At 40.2% G+C, this 22,569-nt stretch overlaps 1 protein-coding gene across 5 annotated transcripts in view; it reads right to left on the minus strand.

The window, feature by feature from the left end:
* Positions 1 to 8,781: 8,781 nt before the first annotated feature.
* Positions 8,782 to 22,569, minus strand: part of znf1035 (zinc finger protein 1035) — a 34,476-nt gene continuing 20,688 nt past the window's right edge. For all 5 annotated transcript variants that reach the window (XM_053622697.1, XM_053622724.1, XM_053622706.1 and 2 more), the window contains one exon: positions 8,782 to 22,495. In XM_053622697.1, the coding sequence (XP_053478672.1) occupies positions 14,559 to 22,394 (7,836 nt within the window). In that variant the 5' untranslated portion in view covers positions 22,395 to 22,495 and the 3' untranslated portion in view covers positions 8,782 to 14,558. The remainder of the gene's footprint in view (positions 22,496 to 22,569) is intronic.

Here is a 22,569-nt window from a genome sequence, read left to right on the forward strand (position 1 = left end):
AGAAATCCACACATATAAAGAAATTCAAACATTAAAGTCCATAAATGAAGTTATGTGTAATAAAGCAAAATGACACAGGGAAAATGTACTGAAATTTATTTAATAGTCAGTGGAGAAACATTTGTTTGTAATGACAGCTTCAAGATGCTTCCTGTAAGAAGAAATTAATTGGCCGAAGTATTTAGGGGTGATTTTGGCCCATTCTTCTAAACATATTGTCTTTAAATCTTGTTCAATTGGATTCAAGTCAGGTGATTGACTTGGCCATTCTAACACCTTGACTTTTTTCTCTGAAACCAATTGAGTTTCCTTTGCTGTATGCTTTGGACCATTGTCCTGCTGGAAGGTCCACCCACGTCTTATCATCATATTGATGGATGGCAGCAGATTCTTCTCAAGAATCTCCTGGTAAAAGGCTCAATTCATTGTTCCTTCAATTATATGAAGTCTGCCAGTAGCATGCGATGAAAAACAGCCCCACACCATGATGCTTCCAGCTCCAAACTTCACTGTTGGTATACTATTTTTAGGGTGATGTGCAGTGCCAATTCTTCTCCAAACATGGCGTGACAGCCAAAAAGTAAAATTTTGCTCTCATCTGACCAGACTACACTCTCCCAGTGTTTCATCGACTTGTCCAAATGAGTTGTAGCAAACTTTAAACGAGCTTCTACATGCCTTTTCTTTGGAGTCTTGCGGGGTGAGTGTGCATAGATGCCATAGCAGTAGAGTGCATTGCCTATTGTTTTCTCTGTGACCATGGCACCTGCTGCCTCCAAGTGTTTCTGGAGCTCTTTCTGATTGGTCCCTGGCTCTTGGTCTACTCTTCTGACTATTCTTCTGACTCCCTGGTCAGAAATCTTACGAGGCGCTCTTGTGTGTGGCTGGTCGATGACAGAGTTATGTTGCAACCGTTTGTGGAAACACCAATGGCACTTACTGTAAGATTCATAAGTTTTGAAACACGTCTGTATCCGATTCCATCAATATGTTTTGCAACAATTAGGTTGCGAAGAGCATGTTGCTTTTTTTTTTTTTTTACCTTGTTAATGTTAGTCCCCCTTCATCACTCCATTTTGTTTAGTATATGTGCTACCTTAGCAAGCACTTTGCTTTTACCCATCATGAGATGTTTCTTGTGTGACACTTTGGTAATGAAAAGCCTTTTTATAGACCATCAATTTACTAACCCAGCTGATATTAATTTGCACAGATAGGAGGTATAATTACTTTCTAACTACTTATGGATTTCAGCTGGTTCCTTGCCTTGGAGAACTGCTTTTTCTTAGTGTGTTAAATACTTTTTTCTGTGTCATTCCACTTTATTACACATAACTTTATTTATGGACTTTAATGTCATGAATTCTTTATATTTGCGAATTTCTTGAATTAATACTGATGTCTGGTGAAAATTTCATATGAATAACCTCACTATATTTACTGAAAAAAATGTTGATGCGTTCAATATTTATTCCCCCACTGTATTTTCCCTGGCTTTTAACATCCACTAAATATATTAGTATTTTGGGGTCTTTTATATTCATGACTTTTATTGTTTGTTTATTTTGTCTTTTATTTTTCTTTATTCTCTGTCTTAATTTATTCCTTTTATTCACTGTACAGCACTTTGGTCAACCTTTCGGTCAAGACCAGAAAGGAGGTGAGATAGTTTCTTGGGCTGGCTGGCTATTGTCGGAGGTTTGTGCCTAATTATTTGGACTTCACCAGCCCGCTGATGATCTCATTAAAAAGGGAGCAACAGATCCAATCCAGTGGATGGAGCCATGCATGCCTACTTTCACTCAGGTAAAAGCGGCGGGGGGTATTCGGGTAGTGGGGGTATGTGAAAGCGAGGGCATGCTCAAGCGCTGAGAGATGAGAGATCTCCATAAAAATGAGAGAGAGACGAGCACCGAGAGAGAGAGAGAGAGAGAGAGAGAGAGAGAGAGAGAGAGAGAGCGAGAGCAACTAGTGCAGAGCCATGTGTGTGTGTGTGATTAAAAAGCTGAAAAGCAAAAATAAAATAACGCGCCTTCTGAATTGTTCCAAGCCTGCCTCCAACTTCCTCATTTCTACACAAACTTGGGGAGAGTGCTACAGCAATAAATAAAAAACATCCAGTAAGTGGCAGTTCTGTGGATGGAAAAGCCTTGTTGATGACAGAGGTCAACGAAGAATGGCCAGACTGGTTTGAGCTGACAGAAAGGCTACAGCAACTCAGAACCACTCTGTACAATTGTGATGAGCAGAAAAGTATCATAGAATGCACAACATGTCAAACCTTGAGGCAGATAGGCTACAAGAGCAGAAGACCACGTCGGGTTCCACTTTTGTCAGCCAAGAACAGAAAGCTGAGGCTGCAGTGGGCACAGTCTCACCAAAACTGGACAGCTGAAGACTGGATAAATGTAGCCTGGCCTGATGAATCTCTATTTCTGCTGAGGCACACAGATGGTAGGGTCAGAATTTGGTGCCAACAGCAGGAATCCAAGGACCTAGCCTGCCAGTCCAGGCTGGTGGCGGTGGTGCAATGAGTTGTTGGCACACTTTGGGCTCATTAATATCAATCAATCATCTCTTGAATGCCACAGCCTATTTGAATATTCTTATTGACCATGTGCATCTTTTCATGACCCTGATTTACCCATCTTATAATGGCTACTCCAGCATGATAATGCACCAGGTCACAAAGCAAAAGTCATCTAAAACTGGTTTCATGAACATGACAATGAGGTCAATGTTCTTCTGTGGCCTTCCCAGTCACTGGATCTGAATGCAATAGAACACCTTTGGGATGTGGTACAATGCAAGATTCCCAACATGAAAGCGCACCTGAGAAATCTGCAGGAATTGCATGATGCAATAATGTCAACATGGACCAGAATCTCAAAGGAATATTTACAACATCTTGTAGAATCTATGGCTTGAAGAATTGAGGCTCTATTAGTATTGCATTCCTAATAAAGTGCTTTGTGAGTGTATAAGCAGAATGCTTCAAGTATATCGCCTGACTTGATAGTCATCATGATAGTTGGACTCCCTCTGCGGTTCCTGATATTATTGCCACTTTGCCCAAGCCTGCTTTGGAAAAGTATACTTCAGTTTGGGTATGCTTATTTGGTATTTTTTTTTGTACTGTATAAAAACACATTTACTGACTTATTTTATGATATAACTATACTTTCACAAACTTGGAAAATCTTGGAGGAACAAGTATACATGTTTTGATTTTTAAAAAAGTTTTCTGGACCAAGTACAATCCACTGTTTGAACTTGGTAATTAGGTAGTACTTGTACGTATTATATATAGCTCCTAGGATAAACATTTTTGTGACGGAGATGAGGGAATGGCCTGGCTGTGAGGATGCACACCTGGCACTGAGTTGTCTAATCAGTCTAATCAATCTAATCAGTGGGAGAGAGAGAGAGACACATGCACGCTTTATGTTTGTGTTATGTTTACGTTCTGTTTATTATTAAACATTATGTTTATGTTCAGCCGGTTCCCGCCTCCTCCTTGCCCGTCTTTAAAGTTTGTGACAATGGTGCTGAAACCTGGGAAGGAGGAGGTACGCGCTGTCGGAGAGCACTCGCCGCTGTGAGAGGACAGCAACGTCAAGGAGGCTGTGGTGCTGGAGCGGTTGCCGGGGAGGATGGAGGAGTCGTTGCTGTCCACCAGGAGGCAGAGAAACTGGGGCCGTCTGCCTGAAAAGGGGAGGAGCCGCAGACGTCCGGCAGGAAGTCCAGTGAAAATTGGCAGATGTCATAGGAGATCGCTTCCCAGCTTAATGAGGACCAGATGACAGTGTGTCTGGGGGCCAGATTGTTTTTTCTCTCTCTCTCCTCTCTCTTCCTCTTGATGTCTCTCCTTCTTGCTCCTTCTCTCTCCCCTCTTCCTCCCCTCGTCTCTCCTTTCGCTTCCAGGATGCTGGGCTGGCCGGCCGAAGGATGTAGCCTGAAGGGCAGCCCCACTTTCCCGAAAGGGGTGTACGTCAGGCCGGAGGCCTGAATCTGGCCGCAGAGGAATGTAGCGAGGAGGAGGGAGTGGCCAGGCTGTGAGGATGCACACCGGGCACTGAGTTGTCTAATCAGTGGGAAAGAGTGATAAAGGAGCGGCTGGAAGCATCAGAGGCGGAGAGAGAGGCACATGTGCACTTTAACTTTTTCTTACTCTGTTCAGCACTTTGGTCAGCTTTGCTGTGTTTAAATGTGCCATATAAATAAAATTTACTTACTTACTTTATATTTCTGTTATGTTTACGCTTTGTTTATTATTAAACATTATGTTTCTGTTCAGCTGTGTTCGGCCTCTTCCTTGCCTGTCTTTACAGTTTGATACAATTTGACTATATTATTTATGTATTTTAAATACTTGTATTTTAAGTAAAATGCTTGCGTGCTCTGTATGTTTAGTATTTATATAGTTTAACTATAATGCCATTCCATAGCTTATTCAAATACAGTATTATACTGTAGTACACTTAAAGTACATATACAAGTATCTTGAAGGTATGTTGCAAATATACATTTAGACTATTACAAAAGTGCTTCCCATATTCTATAAATATATTAAAGGTGTATGACTTGTTATACTAACCATATATTTACTGTATACTATAGTACAAATATGTTTGACTGTATTTGTAAATATGTAGTTATCAAGTATATAACTTGATATACTAATGGTATAATTGAAGAGCACATGGATAGCATTACACACTTTTAATGGGTTCTCTTTGGTGGCACAGAGTGGAGGTGAGGATAAAAAGGAGAGAGATGAACACCTCGAGAGAGAGAGAGAGAGAGAGAGAGAGAGAGCCAACCAACACGGAGCTGTGTGTGCATGTGTGTGTTTGATTTAAAATACTTAAAAGCAAAAGTAAAGTTGTGAATAAAGCCATTTTTGAGTTATTCCAAGCCTGCCTCCCACTTCCTCATTCTCGACACAAGTGTCAGACTGGTGCTGAAACCCAGGATTGAGGAAAGAGTGCCGTCATGGAATCCTCACCAGTGGCTGAGATAATCAGGTCCCTCACCAGCCTTTACCAGATGCTACGCTACGACAAGAGCAGGAGCAGTGCATCTAGGCCCTGTGGAATGGGTGCGGTGCCATTGTCCAGCTTTGCTAGACGAGCCGATCCAGCTGGCAGAGGACCACTTGGCGGCGTATACAGGGGCACGCCAGCCCCTCCCTTTTCTCTCTCTCATAACTCTCCCCCTCCTCCTCACCCTTCCCCCATCCCTGCACCATGGAAAGGGGCCAATGTGCTTTACCTCCCCCTCCCTCTCCCTCTCCCCCTGTGATTGTTTCTTCTGTCCCCAGGTGTGTGAATCCCAGACTGCATGAGTGGGAGTAAAAGCCTGGGCAAGTGTGATGGCATTGCATGGAGCCTGGGCATTTCCAGTATCAATGCCATGTGATGGAGACCTTCCCCGATCGGATGGGCTGGTTGAATGATTTAATCAAACACTTAAAAACAGGATTCCTAACCTCATTCACAACAATGTGTGGAATTGGGATAAGTGGCTAGAGCCCCTGTTGTTGTACAAGAGGTCCTGCAAGCTTCCATGGGGTTTTCCCCATTCAAATTATTGTATGGGCGGAAGCCTTGCAGTGTCCTTGACATCTGCAAAATTAGGAGGAGGGGCCTTCTACCAATAAAAATTTAATTCAGTATGTTCTTGACCTGAGAGCAAAACTCCACACCTTAAACACAGGAGAATTGGCATCAGGCACAAGAACATCAATCATGGCTGTATAACAGGGGTACTCAGCTATGGGAGTTTGTCTACAGGAGATAAAGTGCTCATTTTGCTACCTACATCGAGCTCTTAATTACTCACCAATTGTCAAGGGCACTATGAGGTCACATAGCAGGTTGGGGATGTTTGACTATGTGGTAAGTGAACAAATAGAGGCAGAGCACAGCAGGTTTACCACCTTTAACCTCCTCAAACCATTGAGGGAAGTGGTTCCTGTGGCTTTGGTGACAGTCATTCCAGAGAGTGGGAGGAGCTAGGACTGGAGGTGAATTTAAAAATGCTGGCTTAATCCACACCGGTCACTTATGGAGACCACTTCTCTCTGTCCCAAATCACGGATGTTTCCAAGTTGCACGTAGAATTTTCCAATATGTTCTTGCATCTACCCGGTTGTACTAAGATCATAGAGCACCACATAGATACCCCCAGAGGTGGTGGTATGCAGCCACCCCATCGTATACCTGAACATACAAAACAGATGGTTTGGAGTGAGGTTAAGGCCATGGGAGTAATCGTGGAGTCCCACATTGACTGGTCCAACCCAGTAGTTTTGGTTCAGTCAGGTTTGTGTGGACTTTATCAAAGTCAACACGGTGTTTAAATTCGACGCATACCCAGTGCCTTGCATTGATGAGCTGCTTGATTGGTTAGGTGCGGCTTGCTTTTATTTGACAATGGATTTGACAAAGGGATATTGGCAGATCCCCTTGACTCCAATATCATGAAAAAATAGCCCTTTCCATTCTGTTTGGTTTACACCAACACATGACACTTCCTTTTGGGTTGTTCGGGGCCCTCACACTATTCCAGCTACTCATGGACAGAATCCTCTGCCCACAAGCTGCTTATGCTGCTGCCTTTCTAGATGACATTATCTACAGCAATGATTGGCAGCAACACATTCAGCATCTGAGGGCTGTTCTGAGATCACAGAGGTGGGCAGGACTCAGGGCAAACCCAAGAAAGTGTGTGATTAGACGGGTGGAAGTGTAGTGTCTGGGTTTCAACTTGGGCAATGGGCAGGCGTGTCCTATAAATATTTATTATTTATTTCTTTAAGGCAGCAGCAATTGTAGCCTGCCCACAACCCAAGACCAAAAATGAGGTGATGCAGTTTCTTGGGCTGGCTGCCTATTATTGTAGGTTTGTGCCTATTTTTTTGGATGTCATCAGCCCTCTGACTGAGCTCACTAAAAAGGGAACATCAGATCCGGTCCAGTGGATGGAGCCATGCCAGCAGGCTTTCACTCTGGTAAAGGCTGCACTATGTGGCAGACTCAACTTACATTCTCCTGACTTCTCTCTCCTTTTTGTTTTACAGATGGACACATCAGACAGGGGGTTGGGGGCTGTGTTGTCCCAGGTGGTGGTAGAGCACCCCATACTGTACCTCAGCTGCAAGCTCCTTCTGCAAGAGACTAAGTAGAGAACAATAGAGAAGGAGTGTCTGGCATCAAATGAGTGGTTCTTACTCTCCGGTACTATCTGTTGGTAAGAGCTTTCACCTTCTGTTCAGACACACCCCGCTCCAGTGGTTCCACCTCATGAAAGATGCCAATGCACGAGTCACCTGTTGGTATCTGGCACTTCAGCCATAGAAGTTTGAGGTGGTCCACACACGGAGTGTGCAGATAAGATAAGATGTACCTTAAGCACATCTTTAGTACAGAAAGCTCTGGCATATTTCCTCTCTCGGCGGGGGGTGGGCAGGTTGGATGGCTCCCTGGCCTGAGTCCTCATTCCCCATTCTCAACCCAGCATAAGTCTCAGTGTTTTCTCAGGTGCACAAAACATTAAAACACAGCAGTACAAAGTAAGACACAGCACAGTATACAATCTCAATTGCAAAAAATTTGGAACGCTGTGTAAAATGTAAATAAATGTAAATAAAAACAGAATGCATTGATTGCAAATCTCAAACATGTTATTCACAATAGAACAATAAACTGAGTAGATATACCATTTTAAGAAAAAAAATAAGGTAATTTTGAATTTGATAGTTGCAACATGTCTCAAAAAGTTGGGATTGGGCAACAATAGGCTGGAAAAGTAAGGAATTTGGGTTGTAGACACACCATTAATGGCAGTGCAAAGTAGTGACAATCATATAAACATATACCTAATAACAAGGAACAATATTGTTCAGGAAAACAGTTAATTGAAAGTGGAGCTCATTTCTGTGACTTAAAACCTGGTTTAATTCAAGTAAATCTGCCACAGACCAGGTTAGCTTCACAGCTTAAGTTGGCATAGTAATTGTCCTAGTCACTCTGATTGTGATTTCTGTAACTAACTAGGAACGAGACCACCATAGACTTAATAATTTTTTTCATGATAAACAAAAATATTACAGTTTTCAGCATATTAACTTAAAGTCAGACAATCTGAAAACTCCCTATATAGTTCATGCTTTTGTTACCACTAGGTTGGACTTTTGTAATGCCTTGCTGTCTAGATGTTCCAGTGTTCCAGCTAATCCAGAATACAGCAGCCAGTCCTTACTAGAACCAGAAAGTTTGATCACATCAGCCTTATCTTGAACATACTACATCAGCTCCCTGTAGAATACTGCCTTGATTATAAAATACTACAAATGACAAATATATATAGTGCTTTAAAGCACTAAAAGGTTTCACCCCACAGTACCTGACCATTATTATTTTCCACCATGTCCACTTTGATCCAAAGCTGCTCGTTCTTGATCAGCACCTAGAATGAATTGAGTTTTCCAACAAAGCCCCCTCAGCTATGGAATAGTGTTCAATACTCAGATATAGTCTCAACCTGTAAGTCTTGCTTGTAAGCCTATTTGCATTACTATTACTATAGGTAAAGGTAAAGATCTAAGGAGACTAACGGCAAATTTTTGTTATTTTTTGTAAACTGGGATGTTTTGATGATCATCCACTAACAAAGGATGATTGATAATCAAACTGTTGGGTGTCACCTAGAAGAGGATAGGTTCCCTTTTGAGTATGGTTCCTTTAAATATTTCTTCCTTATCTTGTCTCTTTCTTCCTTGACACTGTCTAAATATCGAAATATAAATCAATATGCAGATGTCTGTAATGTTGCTTTATAACAATGTCTATTGTTAAATATGCTAAACATATTAAAATTTAAATTGCACAAACTAATTAGCACCAAGGCCAGTGTAAGACTGTTTAGCATGTTTGATTGAAGATTGTTTAGCATGTACAGTATACAACAGATTTGAGTAATTCCTGTGCAATATCAATTAAATATCAAATAATTAAAAATTGTATCACCTTACAGTAATTGCATTACTTCTAATACCTCTAGGGTATTTGCTCTTATGTAAAATTAAAAACTAACAGTTTAGATTTACTATATTAAAAACACAGGCCCTGCAGTAGGAACTCGATGCAACAAAAGTTAAGACACCTTTCAAATCCTAAAAGTAGACAAAGAGAACCCAATTAAACAAATGAGATAAAAATATTATACTTGATTATTTACTTATTGAGGAAAATGGTCCAATATTACATATCTGTGAGTGGCAAAAGTATGTGAACCTTTGCTTTCAGTATCTAGTGTGACCCCCTTGTGCAGCAATAACTGCAACTCTAGGATGTTGGTGGGTTTCCTCATATGAACTGCTTGTTTTGGGTCCTTGTCTTGCTTTATGAGCCATTTTCTCTTGAAATTCAGTTGACAGACAGATGTCCTGACATTTTCCTTTAGAATGCACTGGTATAATTCAGAATTCATTGTATCATCAATGATGGCAAGTTGTCCTGGCCCAGATGCAGCAAAACAGGCCCAAACCATGATACTACCACCATCACCACCACCAACATATTTCACAAATGGGATAAGGCTCTTATGCTGGAATGCAGTGTTTTCCTTTCTCCAAACATAACACTTCTCATTTAAACCAAAAATTCTATTTTTGTTTAATCTGTCCACAAAATATTTTCCCAATAGCCTTCTGGCTTGTCCACATGATTGTTAGCAAAGTGCAGACAGGCAACAATGTTCTTTTTGGAGAGCAGTGGCATTCTCCTTGCACCCCTGTCATGCACACCATTGTTGTTCAGTGTTCTCTTGATGGTGGACTCATAAACATTAACATTAGCCAATGTGAGAGAGGCCTTTCATGGCTTAGAAATTACCCTGGGTTCCTTTGTGACCTTGTGGACTATTACACGTCTTGCTCTTGGAGTGATCTTTGATGGTCCACCACTCCCGGGGAGGGTAACAATGGTCTTGAATTTCCTCCATTTGTACATAATCTGTCTGACTGTGATTTAGTGGAAGCCAAACTCTATAGGTTTTGCAACCTTTTCTAGCCTGATTAGCGTCAACAACTCTTTTTCTGTGGCCCTTAGAAATCTCCTTTGTTCATGCAATGATGCATTTCCACAAACATGTGTTCTGAAGATCAGATTTTGATAGATCCCTGTTCTTTAAATAAAACAGGGTGCTCACTCACACCTGATTGTCATCACATTGATTGAAAACAAACTTCACAAACTTTCTCAGGAAAGATCATTTCATCAAAGAGTCTGCTCATTTCCTTCTTATACACAGCATCTGTGTAGGTCCTCCAGTCTAGTCTGTTGTTCAAGTGAACACCCAAGTACTTGTAGTGCTCGACAATTCCAACCTCCTCACCCATGATATTTATGGGCTTGGTCGTAGTTCTCATACTAAAATCCACCACCATCTCCTTGGTCTTATTTATACTTAGAAGCAGATGATTCCTGCTGCACCACTTCACAAAGTTATCCACCAGTTCCTTGTACTCCAAATCCTGCCCATCTTTAATACACCCCACTGACAGCATCATTCACACCCACTGATGAGCAAACTGACGAGGTCCAGAGTATGTTTCACATGTGGTCTGAGGTGGGCCAGAACCAGTCTTTCCAGTATTTTCATGACATGTGACATTAGGGCAGCTGCTCTTAAGTCATTGAGACCAGATGGGGTGGCTTTCTTAGGTACCAGCACTAAGCAAGATGCTTTCCATAGCACAGGTATCCTTCCCTGCATCAGGCTCAGGTTAAAGATGTATTATAGGATACCAGACAGCTGGGTAGCACAGGACTTTAGGACCGTGGGAATGATCAGGGTCTGCAGCCTTGCCTTGGTGAAGTTTCTTCAGCTGTCTCCTAACTGAGACAGTTAGGAATGAGGAAACTTTTCAATTAACTGTATACAATTAGAAGGTTTATGGAGTATGGTCAGGTTTATATACTGGAGTCACTCTCATGGGCCAGACCCACAATTTCAGGGTGTCTGGTCACACATGACCCATTCATATAGGACAGCAAGCCCCCATCGGTAATCTTAAACAGTAGGCATAATCATGGTCTGTTTGGCCAGAATAAGGCTATTAAGAACACTGGGTTCTCCAAAGCAGTGTTGGAAAGGCATACACCTATAAATTTGGTAGAGCGTTATTACTGCTGCAACCAGCACCATCACTATAAGTGACCACCATGCTGCAAACCTAGTCACATAGTGTTCATTTAATTTCATGCCTGCTGATATGCTACTGTCAAGACTAACTTTTCCACCTTAAGTACTTATATAAAAAGTCTACACACCCCTGTTAAAATGGCAGTTTGCTGTGATGTAAAAATAAATAAATAAATAAACCAATATAAATCATGTCAGAACCTTTTCTCTCTTTATTGTGAAAGTTTAACATTAATTAAAGTGATTTTAATTAATTAATGAAATACAATAAGAATCATCGGGGCGGGGGATACATATAAACTTAAAATAACCTGGTTGCACAAGTGTGCACACCCCTAAAATAATACTTAGTTGAAGCAGTTAGATTTTATCACAGCATTCAGGCTTTTTGGGTAAGAATCAGTTTGGCACATCTCGACTTAGCAATATTTTGCCATTCTTCCTTGCGAAAGCATTCTAACTCAAAGTCAAATTGTCTGGGCATCTCCTGTGCACAGCCCTCTTCAGGTCACCCCAGCAATTTTTAATTGGTTTAGGTCTGGACCTTGAACTTGTTTTGATGAAGCTAATCCACTGTCATGTCATACCGAAAGGTGAAAAGAACTAAACAGGTCATTTAAAGATGTGTAAATCAATACTTTAGTTAATGAATGAGGTTTTAATTGCCACTGGTAATTCATTTAGTAAATGTTATGTACTTTAATACAGGACTTTGTTCACCTTTGGAACCATGGAATAGAATAAATCATTTTAAATATCATATTTTATTTCAGAGTTGTAATATTTTGTTTCCACCCTATTTTAGTGATAGTGCAAATTCCACTTGTTGCTTCACAATCTCACTGTTCTGCAATCTAAAATGATCTTGTATCACCAAAATATTAACTATTACACATTGTTAATAGTTAAAAGAGAAAAATACAATACCATTCAGAGAGACGTGATCTAAAGACCTTTCTTCTTTTTTATATTGCAACTTTTCCATTTCCCAGTTTTCCCACATTTTTTCATGGGTCATGGGAGTATTGAAGACTTGATTTTACTACAAAATACATAAAAGAGGCAAACACGTCCTTGTGCACTATAGGTTTGTATTATAGAAATGGGGTATTGTTAACAGAGTTACAGTGAATTAACCGTTGTACTTCATGCTTAAGACTTAAGTCCTAATCCTCATAAATGTGCAACAAAGTAACAGGTGGCCATTCATTTTCACACTTTTCAATTCGGCTCTCACAACTTGAGCTCCTACATGCAATTACAGGTGCAGCTCAAAAAATTTGAATATCGTGAAAAAGTTCATTTTTTGCACCTATAGTTCCTACGTTCTATGTTTGACTTGAAAAAAGGGAAGAAAATCTTATCACTGCGGTTTTATCTTCCCATCGAGCCTGGAGCCTATCCCAGGGGACTCTGGTCACAAGGCAGGGGAGACCCTGGATGGTGTGCCAATCAATCGCAGGGTACAATAGCACACATACTCACACACTATGGACAATATAGAGATGCCAATCAGCCCTACAATGCATGTCTTTGGACAAGCTAAAAGGAAATTGCAGAGATCACTGTTATCCCTGGATAGTGCTTGTAGTTAGTGCATTTAGCATCCACTGCTAATGTGTCAATAACTAACATCATGTCACAGAACAGGTAAATTAAAATGACCAGGTAAATTAAAATTCACACTGACTTGGGTGTTATTTAATTTGTGTTCAATTAGTTAGGAAAAAGACATAGGTACATGATTGTGCCTCTGGTAAATTTATATAGTTAGTACAGTTAGCACACACATTATTAAAGCTAATTTGAAGCCTAGCACATAATGCTAGCTTTTACAAGCAATTTGCATGTTTTTCTTTTCATGTTACAAAAATCGCAGAGTTCATTTTAAATACATTTAAAAAAAAGAAAATCAATCATATACTTTAGCAAACTGCACTGTGAGCAATACATTTTGGATACATTTTCTCATTAGAACTACACACACTGGATGGATGCTACGCTCCCACAAGAGACAACAGCAGATGCTACCACACCCACAAACTAAAAGCATCAAGAGCAACTAAAACGAGTCACTCGTTTTAGTTATTACAACACAATGTATTACCAGCCTCTGATTTTATTTATTTATTTATTTATTTTTAGGTAAATGTCTAAATGCATTAAAAATAATTTTCATTAGCTTTACCTCCCTGGTGAACATTTAGTCTACTGTTACTGGCAATACTGTGATCTTCCAAGTGGTTTGTCATCTTAAATTTTTTTTTTTTAAACTGTCAATATGATGTGTATACAAATATTACGTTTTGGCAGTCTACTTTGATACTATAAAATAATTGCCCATCCTGACATCTTTCAGCAATCCACGCCTTTCAAAGTCAAACATTTTAGTCTGAATGTGACAGATGTAGACCACAGGTGATGGCTATATTCAAATGGCTTTAATGTCTGAAAATTTTAACACCAAAATTGTCTAAAAAATTGTTTAAAAAAAAAGTTACATGAATATATATATATATATATATATACACACAAACAAATGTCACTTGCCATAACGAGTAACTACACCATGAAGTGCTTGGTAGGTGCTCTTAACCACCCATTAAGCAAAGGAAAGGAAGAGTAATTGTTATCAACAAAACAGAATAAAATATTCTTAAGAAAACAGTAGATACCAAGAGTCACATCTGAATATACAAAAGGCATATACACAACTCTAACAATCCTATCAATTTCATGTTGACTCAGTTTGTTACATGGGTATTAGATATGTGTAAAACCAGTTAGGACATGACACAAAAGTACAATAAAACAAAATTAATTCAAAACATGGGTCTGCAAGTTACAAATGTTAACAGAAAGCGTGACTAATAAAAAAGGCTTTTGAATAAATACCAAAAAATGGTAAACAGTTTATGGATGGACATTTTAATGCTGCTGTATAAACCCCATTAATACAAAATTTGGTGGTGACAATATTTACACAGCATTTCCTCAGTTATTCGAAGCATGCAAATTTTATCCCACATCCGTTTCTTAATTGTACAACAATAATTTACATTTATATGGAGTTTTCTAAACACTAGAAATTCAGTAAGTAGTTCTCTGAATTGCAGTAGTAAAAGCAAAAATTTGTTACGTATGTACATAGAGTACTGAAATGAAAAACCTATTTATTTTTTAAAAAAACCCAACAACAACAACAAAAAAAAACCAACAAGCGTATGACTTAATATGAAAAAGCATGAACCCACAACATGAGTCAAGAACCTATACAATTTTAACGTGTTCAGAAAATTGAATGACTAAGAATCACCTGCATTGCAGGAAATACTCTACAGTACACTCTACTCAATTACTGGGCTTTGAAAGAGAATGTCAGATGGTGACTGGGATTGGAAAGAATCTGTTGAAGTCCCATGAGTTTGCTGATGTTCTTCTAAAAGATGTAGAAAAGCAAACGCTTTGTCACACTCTGTGCACTCATAGACAACTTGTCCAACGTGAGTTTCCTGGTGCTGTCTCAGTTGAGAAAGCAAGCTGAAAGACTTATAGCACATATCACATCTGTGGTCACCACTTACTTCACTAAAGTTTTGCAATTCAGGATGTTTCTGTTCATGCCTTGTAAGATCATATTGTGTTCTATATGATTTGTCACAAACTGAGCAGTGGTATTTGCGGTCTGCATCATGGGTTTTACGGTGGGACAAAAGTGATTGTTCCGTTTTGAAGGAATTGGAGCACAAATCACATCGATAGGGCCGCTCATTGTGTATTTGCTGATGCTGTGTAAGATACTTCTTTTTGGCAAAGCCTTTTCCACAAACCAGACACTTAAAAGGACGATCAAATTCATGGAACTTTTGGTGCTCCTGCAAACTGATGTTAGAAGGAAATCGTTTGCTACAGGTAGGGCAATTATAAAAGTCTTCTCCAACATCAACCTCCTCCTCCTCCTCAATATTAGTGAGTACCTCAGAGGAATTTTCTAAACATCTCTTTTTGTCAGTGGTTGACAAGGATGAACATGAAAGATGTTTTTGGTGAACACAATAATGTTGGCGAAAGGCATCACTTCCAAGGAAGCTCTTTCCACATTCTGTGCACTCGTACTGTGTAGCTGCAGACAAATGGCACTGTTCGTGTTTCTCAAGTTGTTGCTTAGTTGAGAATGTCTTGTTACAAACGTTGCACATATTTGCATGAACAGAAAGGTGATTTGCCAGCTCTAACACTTGAGAGAAACTCTCAGGACAAATTGGGCATCTGTAAATTTTGTCCTGATGTGAATCATCAGTGTTTGATATCTTCACTTCATTGTTAATTTGAGATTTGGAAGATTCTTCACCACCATGTGTTTGCAAATGGGTCAGGAAGTGATGGCGGTGGCTAAAGCTCATGTGACAACTATTACACTGAAAGGATCGTGTTCCAGACAACTGATGAGTGAGCTGATGTTTTTTAAGGTGAGAACCATGCAAGAAATGCTTGTTACAGTCTTTACATGAGTATGGACGCTCTTTTGCTGGATTACAGCCATGCTCCGAGAGCTGCTCAGGATCTGGAAATTGTACTTGACAAATTTCACAGCGATATCTGTATTGCTGAACAGTACTTAATGAAGGGTTGATCAAGACTGGTGAAGATGTGGTCTGCTTTGCTGGTGGAATTAAAGGAGGGAGCTCTTCCTCTGCCTCCGTGTGGATTTTCCGGTGCTCTGCTCGGCTTGATTTGCAGGAAAAGTTTTCATGGCAAAGATCACAGGGAAAATTTTCATCACGATGAGTGATCATATGTTCTGTCAGCTGTGAAGACCGTGTGAAACTTAAATGACATTTTGTGCATCGATGGGGATGTTTTCTAACATGAGTGTGCTTATGTTTGCGCAATGCAAAGAGTGAAACAAAACCTTTTCCGCACATTTGACACTGAAACTCAGATTTGTGACTGCGCTGATGCTGCTGCAAATTTACAAGCTGAATAAAGCATTTGCCACATTCTTCACATTCATAAGGCTTTTCACCAAGATGGCATCTTTGATGATCCTCAAGACTTTCTGATGTCAGGAATGTTTTACCACAAACATGACAAGGAAAGTAAGGGGCAGAGTCGGAGTCGTCATCACTTCCATCTGACTCATTGTTGCTCAACTGATCTTCAGCGGTAGCACTTTTAAGGTCATCGAGGCCTTTTGAACACCCTTTATGTTTAACCCTGCAGTGTTTCATATATGACCTTCTGATAGTGTAAATCTTATTACAGGGATGGCAAGTAAATACTTTAGGAGACACCCTATCAGTTCTTGGAGTAGGCTCGACAGTTTTGAGTGGTTCGCTAGCTGAGTGAGTCAGCCTTTGATGAGTACTCAAGGATTTAGAAGTCCAAAACCTCAACTCGCATGTGTTACAAACAAATGGCCGATTAGGATCATGACAAGATCTGTGTATGTCCAAATCAGAGGGATAGCGAAAGCTTCTAAAGCATTCAGGGCAGGTATTCTTAACTGTTTCCTGATGCTGTGTCTTCACATGTCTTTGCAGCACACCTGCTTGTTCAAAGTTCTTACCACAAATGTGACAGCGATGGCTTTTGCCTAACCTACGCTCTTGGTCTTCACGGCCATGAGCCTCAAGATGACTTATAAGCATGAGCCCATCTGTAAAACTTTGCTCACATTCAGAGCACTGATACTTGTGAACAACTGCATCTCCTTTGTCCGCATTTCCTTTATCCTGGTCTTTACATGAAAACTTTGTCTGGAGTACACCAGTTCCAGTTGTGCTGGAGCCTTTATTAAAGACTAGGACTTCATCATTTGGAGCAGACTCCAATTCTGATGAAACGGCATCTTGTGTGTTAGGTTCCTTTTTTGTGACTTCCAAACCCTTACATTTTCTCGTGTGCTTCTGTTGTACATTTTTGCTCCAAAATCCCTTGTTGCATTTTTTGCATGAAAGAGGATACATTGCTGTATGAGTACGCATATGCATACCAAGCCCACTGTTAGTTATAAACCTCATGTGGCACTGCTCACACTCAAATGGTTTCTCCTTTTCAGCATCAATACTTTCATGCTCATTGTTGGCATATATTTGACAGTTGCTTGGCAAGCTCTCAGCGTAACTGTCATCTGCTGGTTCCTCCTTAATGTGCAAATTACTTGATAACTGCTCAAACTCAAGGATACTTGACTGCTGTTTTCCATCAGATCTGTGTTTTGTCAAAATATGCTGCTGAAGCTGGGAGAACAATAAGAAGCGGTCATTACAGTTGACACAGGAAAACGCCTTGACTTTTGAAGGGCTGGAAATACTGCTTACACTTTCAGGGCAGTCAGTGGACTTTAAGCTGATGACACAGTTGTTTTGATGCATCTCAAGAGCTTGCTGAGTAAACAATCCACCACATCTGTCACAAAGCACTTTCGGCCCTTCTCTTTTCCCACTGCATTTACTCAAATGCCGTTTTAAATAGTCTCTTCTGATGAAACGCTCATCACAACTGGCACATCCAAATGGTTTTTCCCCTGTATGAAGACGAGTATGCAATTTTAATTGTGTTTGGGCTTTAAAGCGGCGAGGGCAGTACTCACATTGGAACTTCCATTTATTGGAGTAGTGCCCATCTATGCTTTGCATGGGTTTGGCTGTTTCTCTGCAAGACTGCACTGAAGTATTTAACTTGATTGGCATTTGCACTGGTTCCAGACACTCTGCTGAGGACATCTTGCAGTTCACCCTGATGCGGTGTCTCTTCAGACTTTCTATAGCCGTAAAGCCAGTACCACATCTTTTACAGGAAAATGGTTTGAAAGTAGAATGTAGCATGGAAACATGCCTTGTTAAGTTGGTGCTTGTAGAAAACTTCTTTGAACAAGTACTGCATTCAAACACATCACTTGGTAGCTGTCTCTTGGCTTGAGAGCCAACATGGTCAAGAGAAATCTGTTGAAGAAGCACCTCAGGTTGTTGCTTTTTGCTTCTACATCGTGTTTGGTGATGCTTCAGGTGATCGTATCGAGAAAAACAATTTTCACATGTTTTACAACGATATGGCTTGACGTCTGTGTGGGTAAGAATGTGCCGTCGCAGATACCTAGGTTTTGTAAAGGTTTTTGTGCAAAAGTTGCACTTCAACTGCTCACCATTTTCTCCAATGATTACTGTGAATTCCTTTAGACTGGCTGCACTTTCTGGCATGCTTTTGGTTTCTTCAGATTCATTCAGTTGTTTTGCTTCATGCTGTCTCAACACACCATCACATAAGGCCTCATGCTTTTGACAGGAGCTCTGATTGCTATATTTCTGACCACAATGCTTACATGCAAACTGGTTTTTTGCCAAGTGAGAATTAAGATGTCTTAGTAAATAAGATCTGAATCGGAAACGTTTAGGACACTGTGGGCATCGCTCCTTAAGACCGTCATTGATATTTGTCCCCATTACTTTTGCAATTCTGCACGTTCTGTTTGCAATAACTAAATTTGTACCTTTGCATTCACTCTTCTGTGCATTTCCAGATTCTTCACTGTTTAATGTCTCTCCAGAAGGGGATTCCTTGATGTTGCAGCGTTTCCGATGTCCATAAATCTTATTCTTTTTGTAATATTTCCCACATTTTAAACATGGTACGAGGTTGCTACCCAAGTGAGCTTTTTCGTGCATTTTCAAATTACCAGACATGGTAAATATGTGTGGGCAGTATGAGCATGTAAATTGTTTTGGAAATTTTTCTGACTTTGATGTTGCATTTACTTCACATTTCCCATGTGTTTGAATTGTGGTTGATGGAGAGAGAGTTTTTTCTCGCAGTCCCTTGCATTTTTCTTGATGAACTCGGAGGGGTTCCTTCCGGTGAAAACGCATTCCACAGATCTTGCATGGAAAAGGTTTTTCACCAGTGTGCAGACGAATATGCCGAATCAGTGCAGTTCGACTTGTGAAATTATGCTTACAAACTGGACATTTGGAAACAGAAGGTTTTGGAAGGTGAATTAAACAGTGTTCACTCAGTGTTTTGGAATCAACAAATGCCTTTTGGCATATTCTACAAAAAAAGGACTCCTTCAATTCATTCACTTTTTCATCTGCAGAATTTTTGAGTGGAGTTTCAGCAGGCAGAGATGATTTTGGCATGGCTTCTTCATTTGCATGCCTTTTAACATGTCGGAGCAAGTAGACAGGAAACTTGAATTGCATTGGGCAATCAGGGCACTGAAGCAAACCCTTTTTGATGTGGGATTGTCTGTGTTTCAACAAATCTCCAATAGTGGGCACAATTTTTTTACAGACAGAACACTGTATTCGTCGCTTGTGAACATTTTTGTGAGCTATTAAGTGTCCACGCCTTCCAAAATTTTTACCACAGTCCAAGCAGTGGAAGGGTTTCTTTCCCCCATGTATCCGCAGATGATTATTCAATGAATCACTTGAACTGAAGCATTTTTCACAGTAACTGCAAAGGAAAGGGTTAGCAGTGACCGAATCACTAGACTCTTGGCTTGAACACGCTTGGTTTTGAGGTCTCTTGTTATTAGAGTCTGATCCTTTCCCATCAGTAGGGTCGTCGTGTTTGCCCACTAGTACTTTAGAACGCTGAAGCAATGAATGTTTCTTCATGTGTCTATAGACTCCAGATTTATGCGCAAATGAAGCAGGGCACACTTTACATTTATAAGATTGCAAATTCTCTGTTAGCAGCACTTGCTTTTCCTCCTTTTCTTCTTTAACATTTTCCTTGACCAGTTTCTTTTTGTCAGCCCTCCTCTGTAATTTATATTGCTGAAAACAAGTGTTTTTAATATGTCTATTCCGATTAGCAACCAGAGAAAATGTTTCACTGCATAAGGGGCATTTATACCTGCTTCCCACTTTTCCTTTCCTTATTTCCATATATTCTTTCAAACACCGCTGTCGCATGTGGCGGGTTCGGTTGTAGGAGTACACAAAAATCTGTGGACAGGTAGGGCAAGGAAATCTACCAAAATGTCTACCTGGAATAGATGGTTCAGAAATGTCTTGCTTTGTGATGTTTCCAGAACATAGCTCCTTTTTGTGCTTTTCAAGATTCCAGGAATATTTAAAATCCTTCTTACATTTATTACACTTAATAGGCTTTGCACCTGTGTGCAATCTAAGGTGTGCTTTCAGTTGTGCTCTGAGTTTGAAACTTTTTCCACAAACAGGACAATTTATTTTCCGTAGAGATGGCTTCTCTTTGTTTATGTCTACAAGTTTCACAAAACAATCTTGAAGCCCAATCTGACAACCATCAACTCCAAATGTAAAGGTTGGTTTAGCTGGATTTTTAGGGGCTGTTTCTGGACATTTTTTCCCCTGTTCATTGGGTTCTAGTATCATAGGAGTACATCTGACTTTTCGTTTGTGAGCACGAAGTTTTTTTGCATGAGGAAAATATAAGCCACAACAACCACACCTATGCCGTGTTACAATTTTATGCCATTGCTCATGATCTTGATGGTAAGACATTTTAACGAATGGCTTTTGGCAGTACTTACATAGGTATTTTGCATTAAGCTTCTCGCTCAGTTGCTTAGTACTTGCCAATATTGTATCAGACAGCTCCAAATCTTTTGGCCCAATTTGCTCACACAAATGTTTTGCTGCCAAGGTTCCATTAGAAAAATAGGCTCCACAGGTGAGGCAATACTGAAATGTATGCTTAGAGTGTTTGCAATGATGGTGTTCAATAAGTTCATCCAAATTCTGCGTGGTATTCTGGCACACAGAACAAACATACAGGTTTCCATCTTTAGCATTACACTTGGCTGTCTTCACAAGAACCACAGGTTGTAGTTTTCTCATTAACCTCTTGGATGACAATAAGGAAGCACTGTTTTTAACTCCAGTGTCATATGTACTCCTAGTTCTTACTAAGCCCCTAATGATTTGATTTTCCATAGAGTCATTTTGCTGTCCAGATACCCGAGACACAGAAGTACTACTGTAAGTACTTGGTACAGGGGGTTCCTGCAGACCACCACGTACTGCCTCTTTTATCGGACTTCTGGGAACAGATTCAAGTGTAGCTCTTACAAGTACTGGGGGTTGTGTATGACTATCCTCACAATTCTGGGACTGCTGAGTCATACTCCCAGACAACGGAAAGTTTGCAACATTTCGGTCTAATTTTGCATGGTCCAGACTGCTCAAACCAAAACATGACTGTAAGAATTCAAAACTGCTCCGTTCATCCTCTTGACTGCTCCTTGTCCCGTCATTCTCCAGTTCATCTTCATGAGCAGTGTTTTTAACATCATGCGTTAATTCATATTCTGGAGTATTATTTTTGATCTCACAAGTGTTGTTTATCCCTTTTAAGTTGCAATCATTTTGTACACCTAAATTTCCAGTGGTAAGGGCACTCTTCTCATGACCTTCTATACTCTGTTTGGCACCATTTACATCCAAGGCACAAACAGAACTCATCTGAGTAGTTCTAGTGTCGTTGCAATTCTTGCTTCTTTCAGTAACACCACAGTCTGTGCTCTGGATAAGAAATCCTCCTTTCATTTGTTCCTCAGCTTCCAAAGGGCATCCATTTTCACCTTCTGTGGTACTGAGATTTGAGCACCGATATTGAACATTTAAGAAGGACCTTTCTACCTGATTATCACCATCCATCACGTTATCAAAACTGCCACTTCGTCTTTCACACACTGTCTCGGGAGACGCTCTACAAACATAATCCTGATTTTCTATGGATGTGTCGCTTGCTGCCCATGCATTGTGTGTTCCAGCATGACAAACATCTTTATCCAATTCATTTTTATCACTAGAAAGCACTGTATCTTGACACTCAGAAGACTGGTCAGGGTTTTTTTCCAATATGTTCAAAATGCGGCCAAAATCTGCTTCCGAACAGCTGCTAACATCTGAGTAATCCTCAAGACTAGTCACCGTCAACAACGTAGGATCTAGTGCTGTCCCATACAAAGGTTTATCAAACTCCGGTGGATCATTTTTTGAAAAAGCCAATTGCTCTGGCGTAACATACTGATCTCTCAAAGAGAAAACACGGTTTTCCCCATCACGCGTTGTTTCACGATTTGTGTCTTGCACAGAATTCGCCACTGAATTCACACAGTTCAATTCCGATGTGGGAATTTCTACAGAATCCATCATACTTGAAAGGTCATCGCCTTCAGTAAACTGATCCATATGTCCAAATCACTCCTTCTACTTGCTCACAATCTTTCAGTCAGATAGTCTTTGAATTCTGTCCATGAGTCATTGTGTTGCATCTTCAGCCAGGAGGTACTCTGAAAGGCAATTTACACATATTAAACTACTACATGTGTTAATGATACATTTTTTTTAAGTACCAAATAAGCAC

This window comes from Ictalurus furcatus, chromosome 1 (genome assembly GCF_023375685.1).
Source record: "Ictalurus furcatus strain D&B chromosome 1, Billie_1.0, whole genome shotgun sequence".
In the NCBI taxonomy this organism is placed as follows: Eukaryota; Metazoa; Chordata; class Actinopteri; order Siluriformes; family Ictaluridae; genus Ictalurus; species Ictalurus furcatus.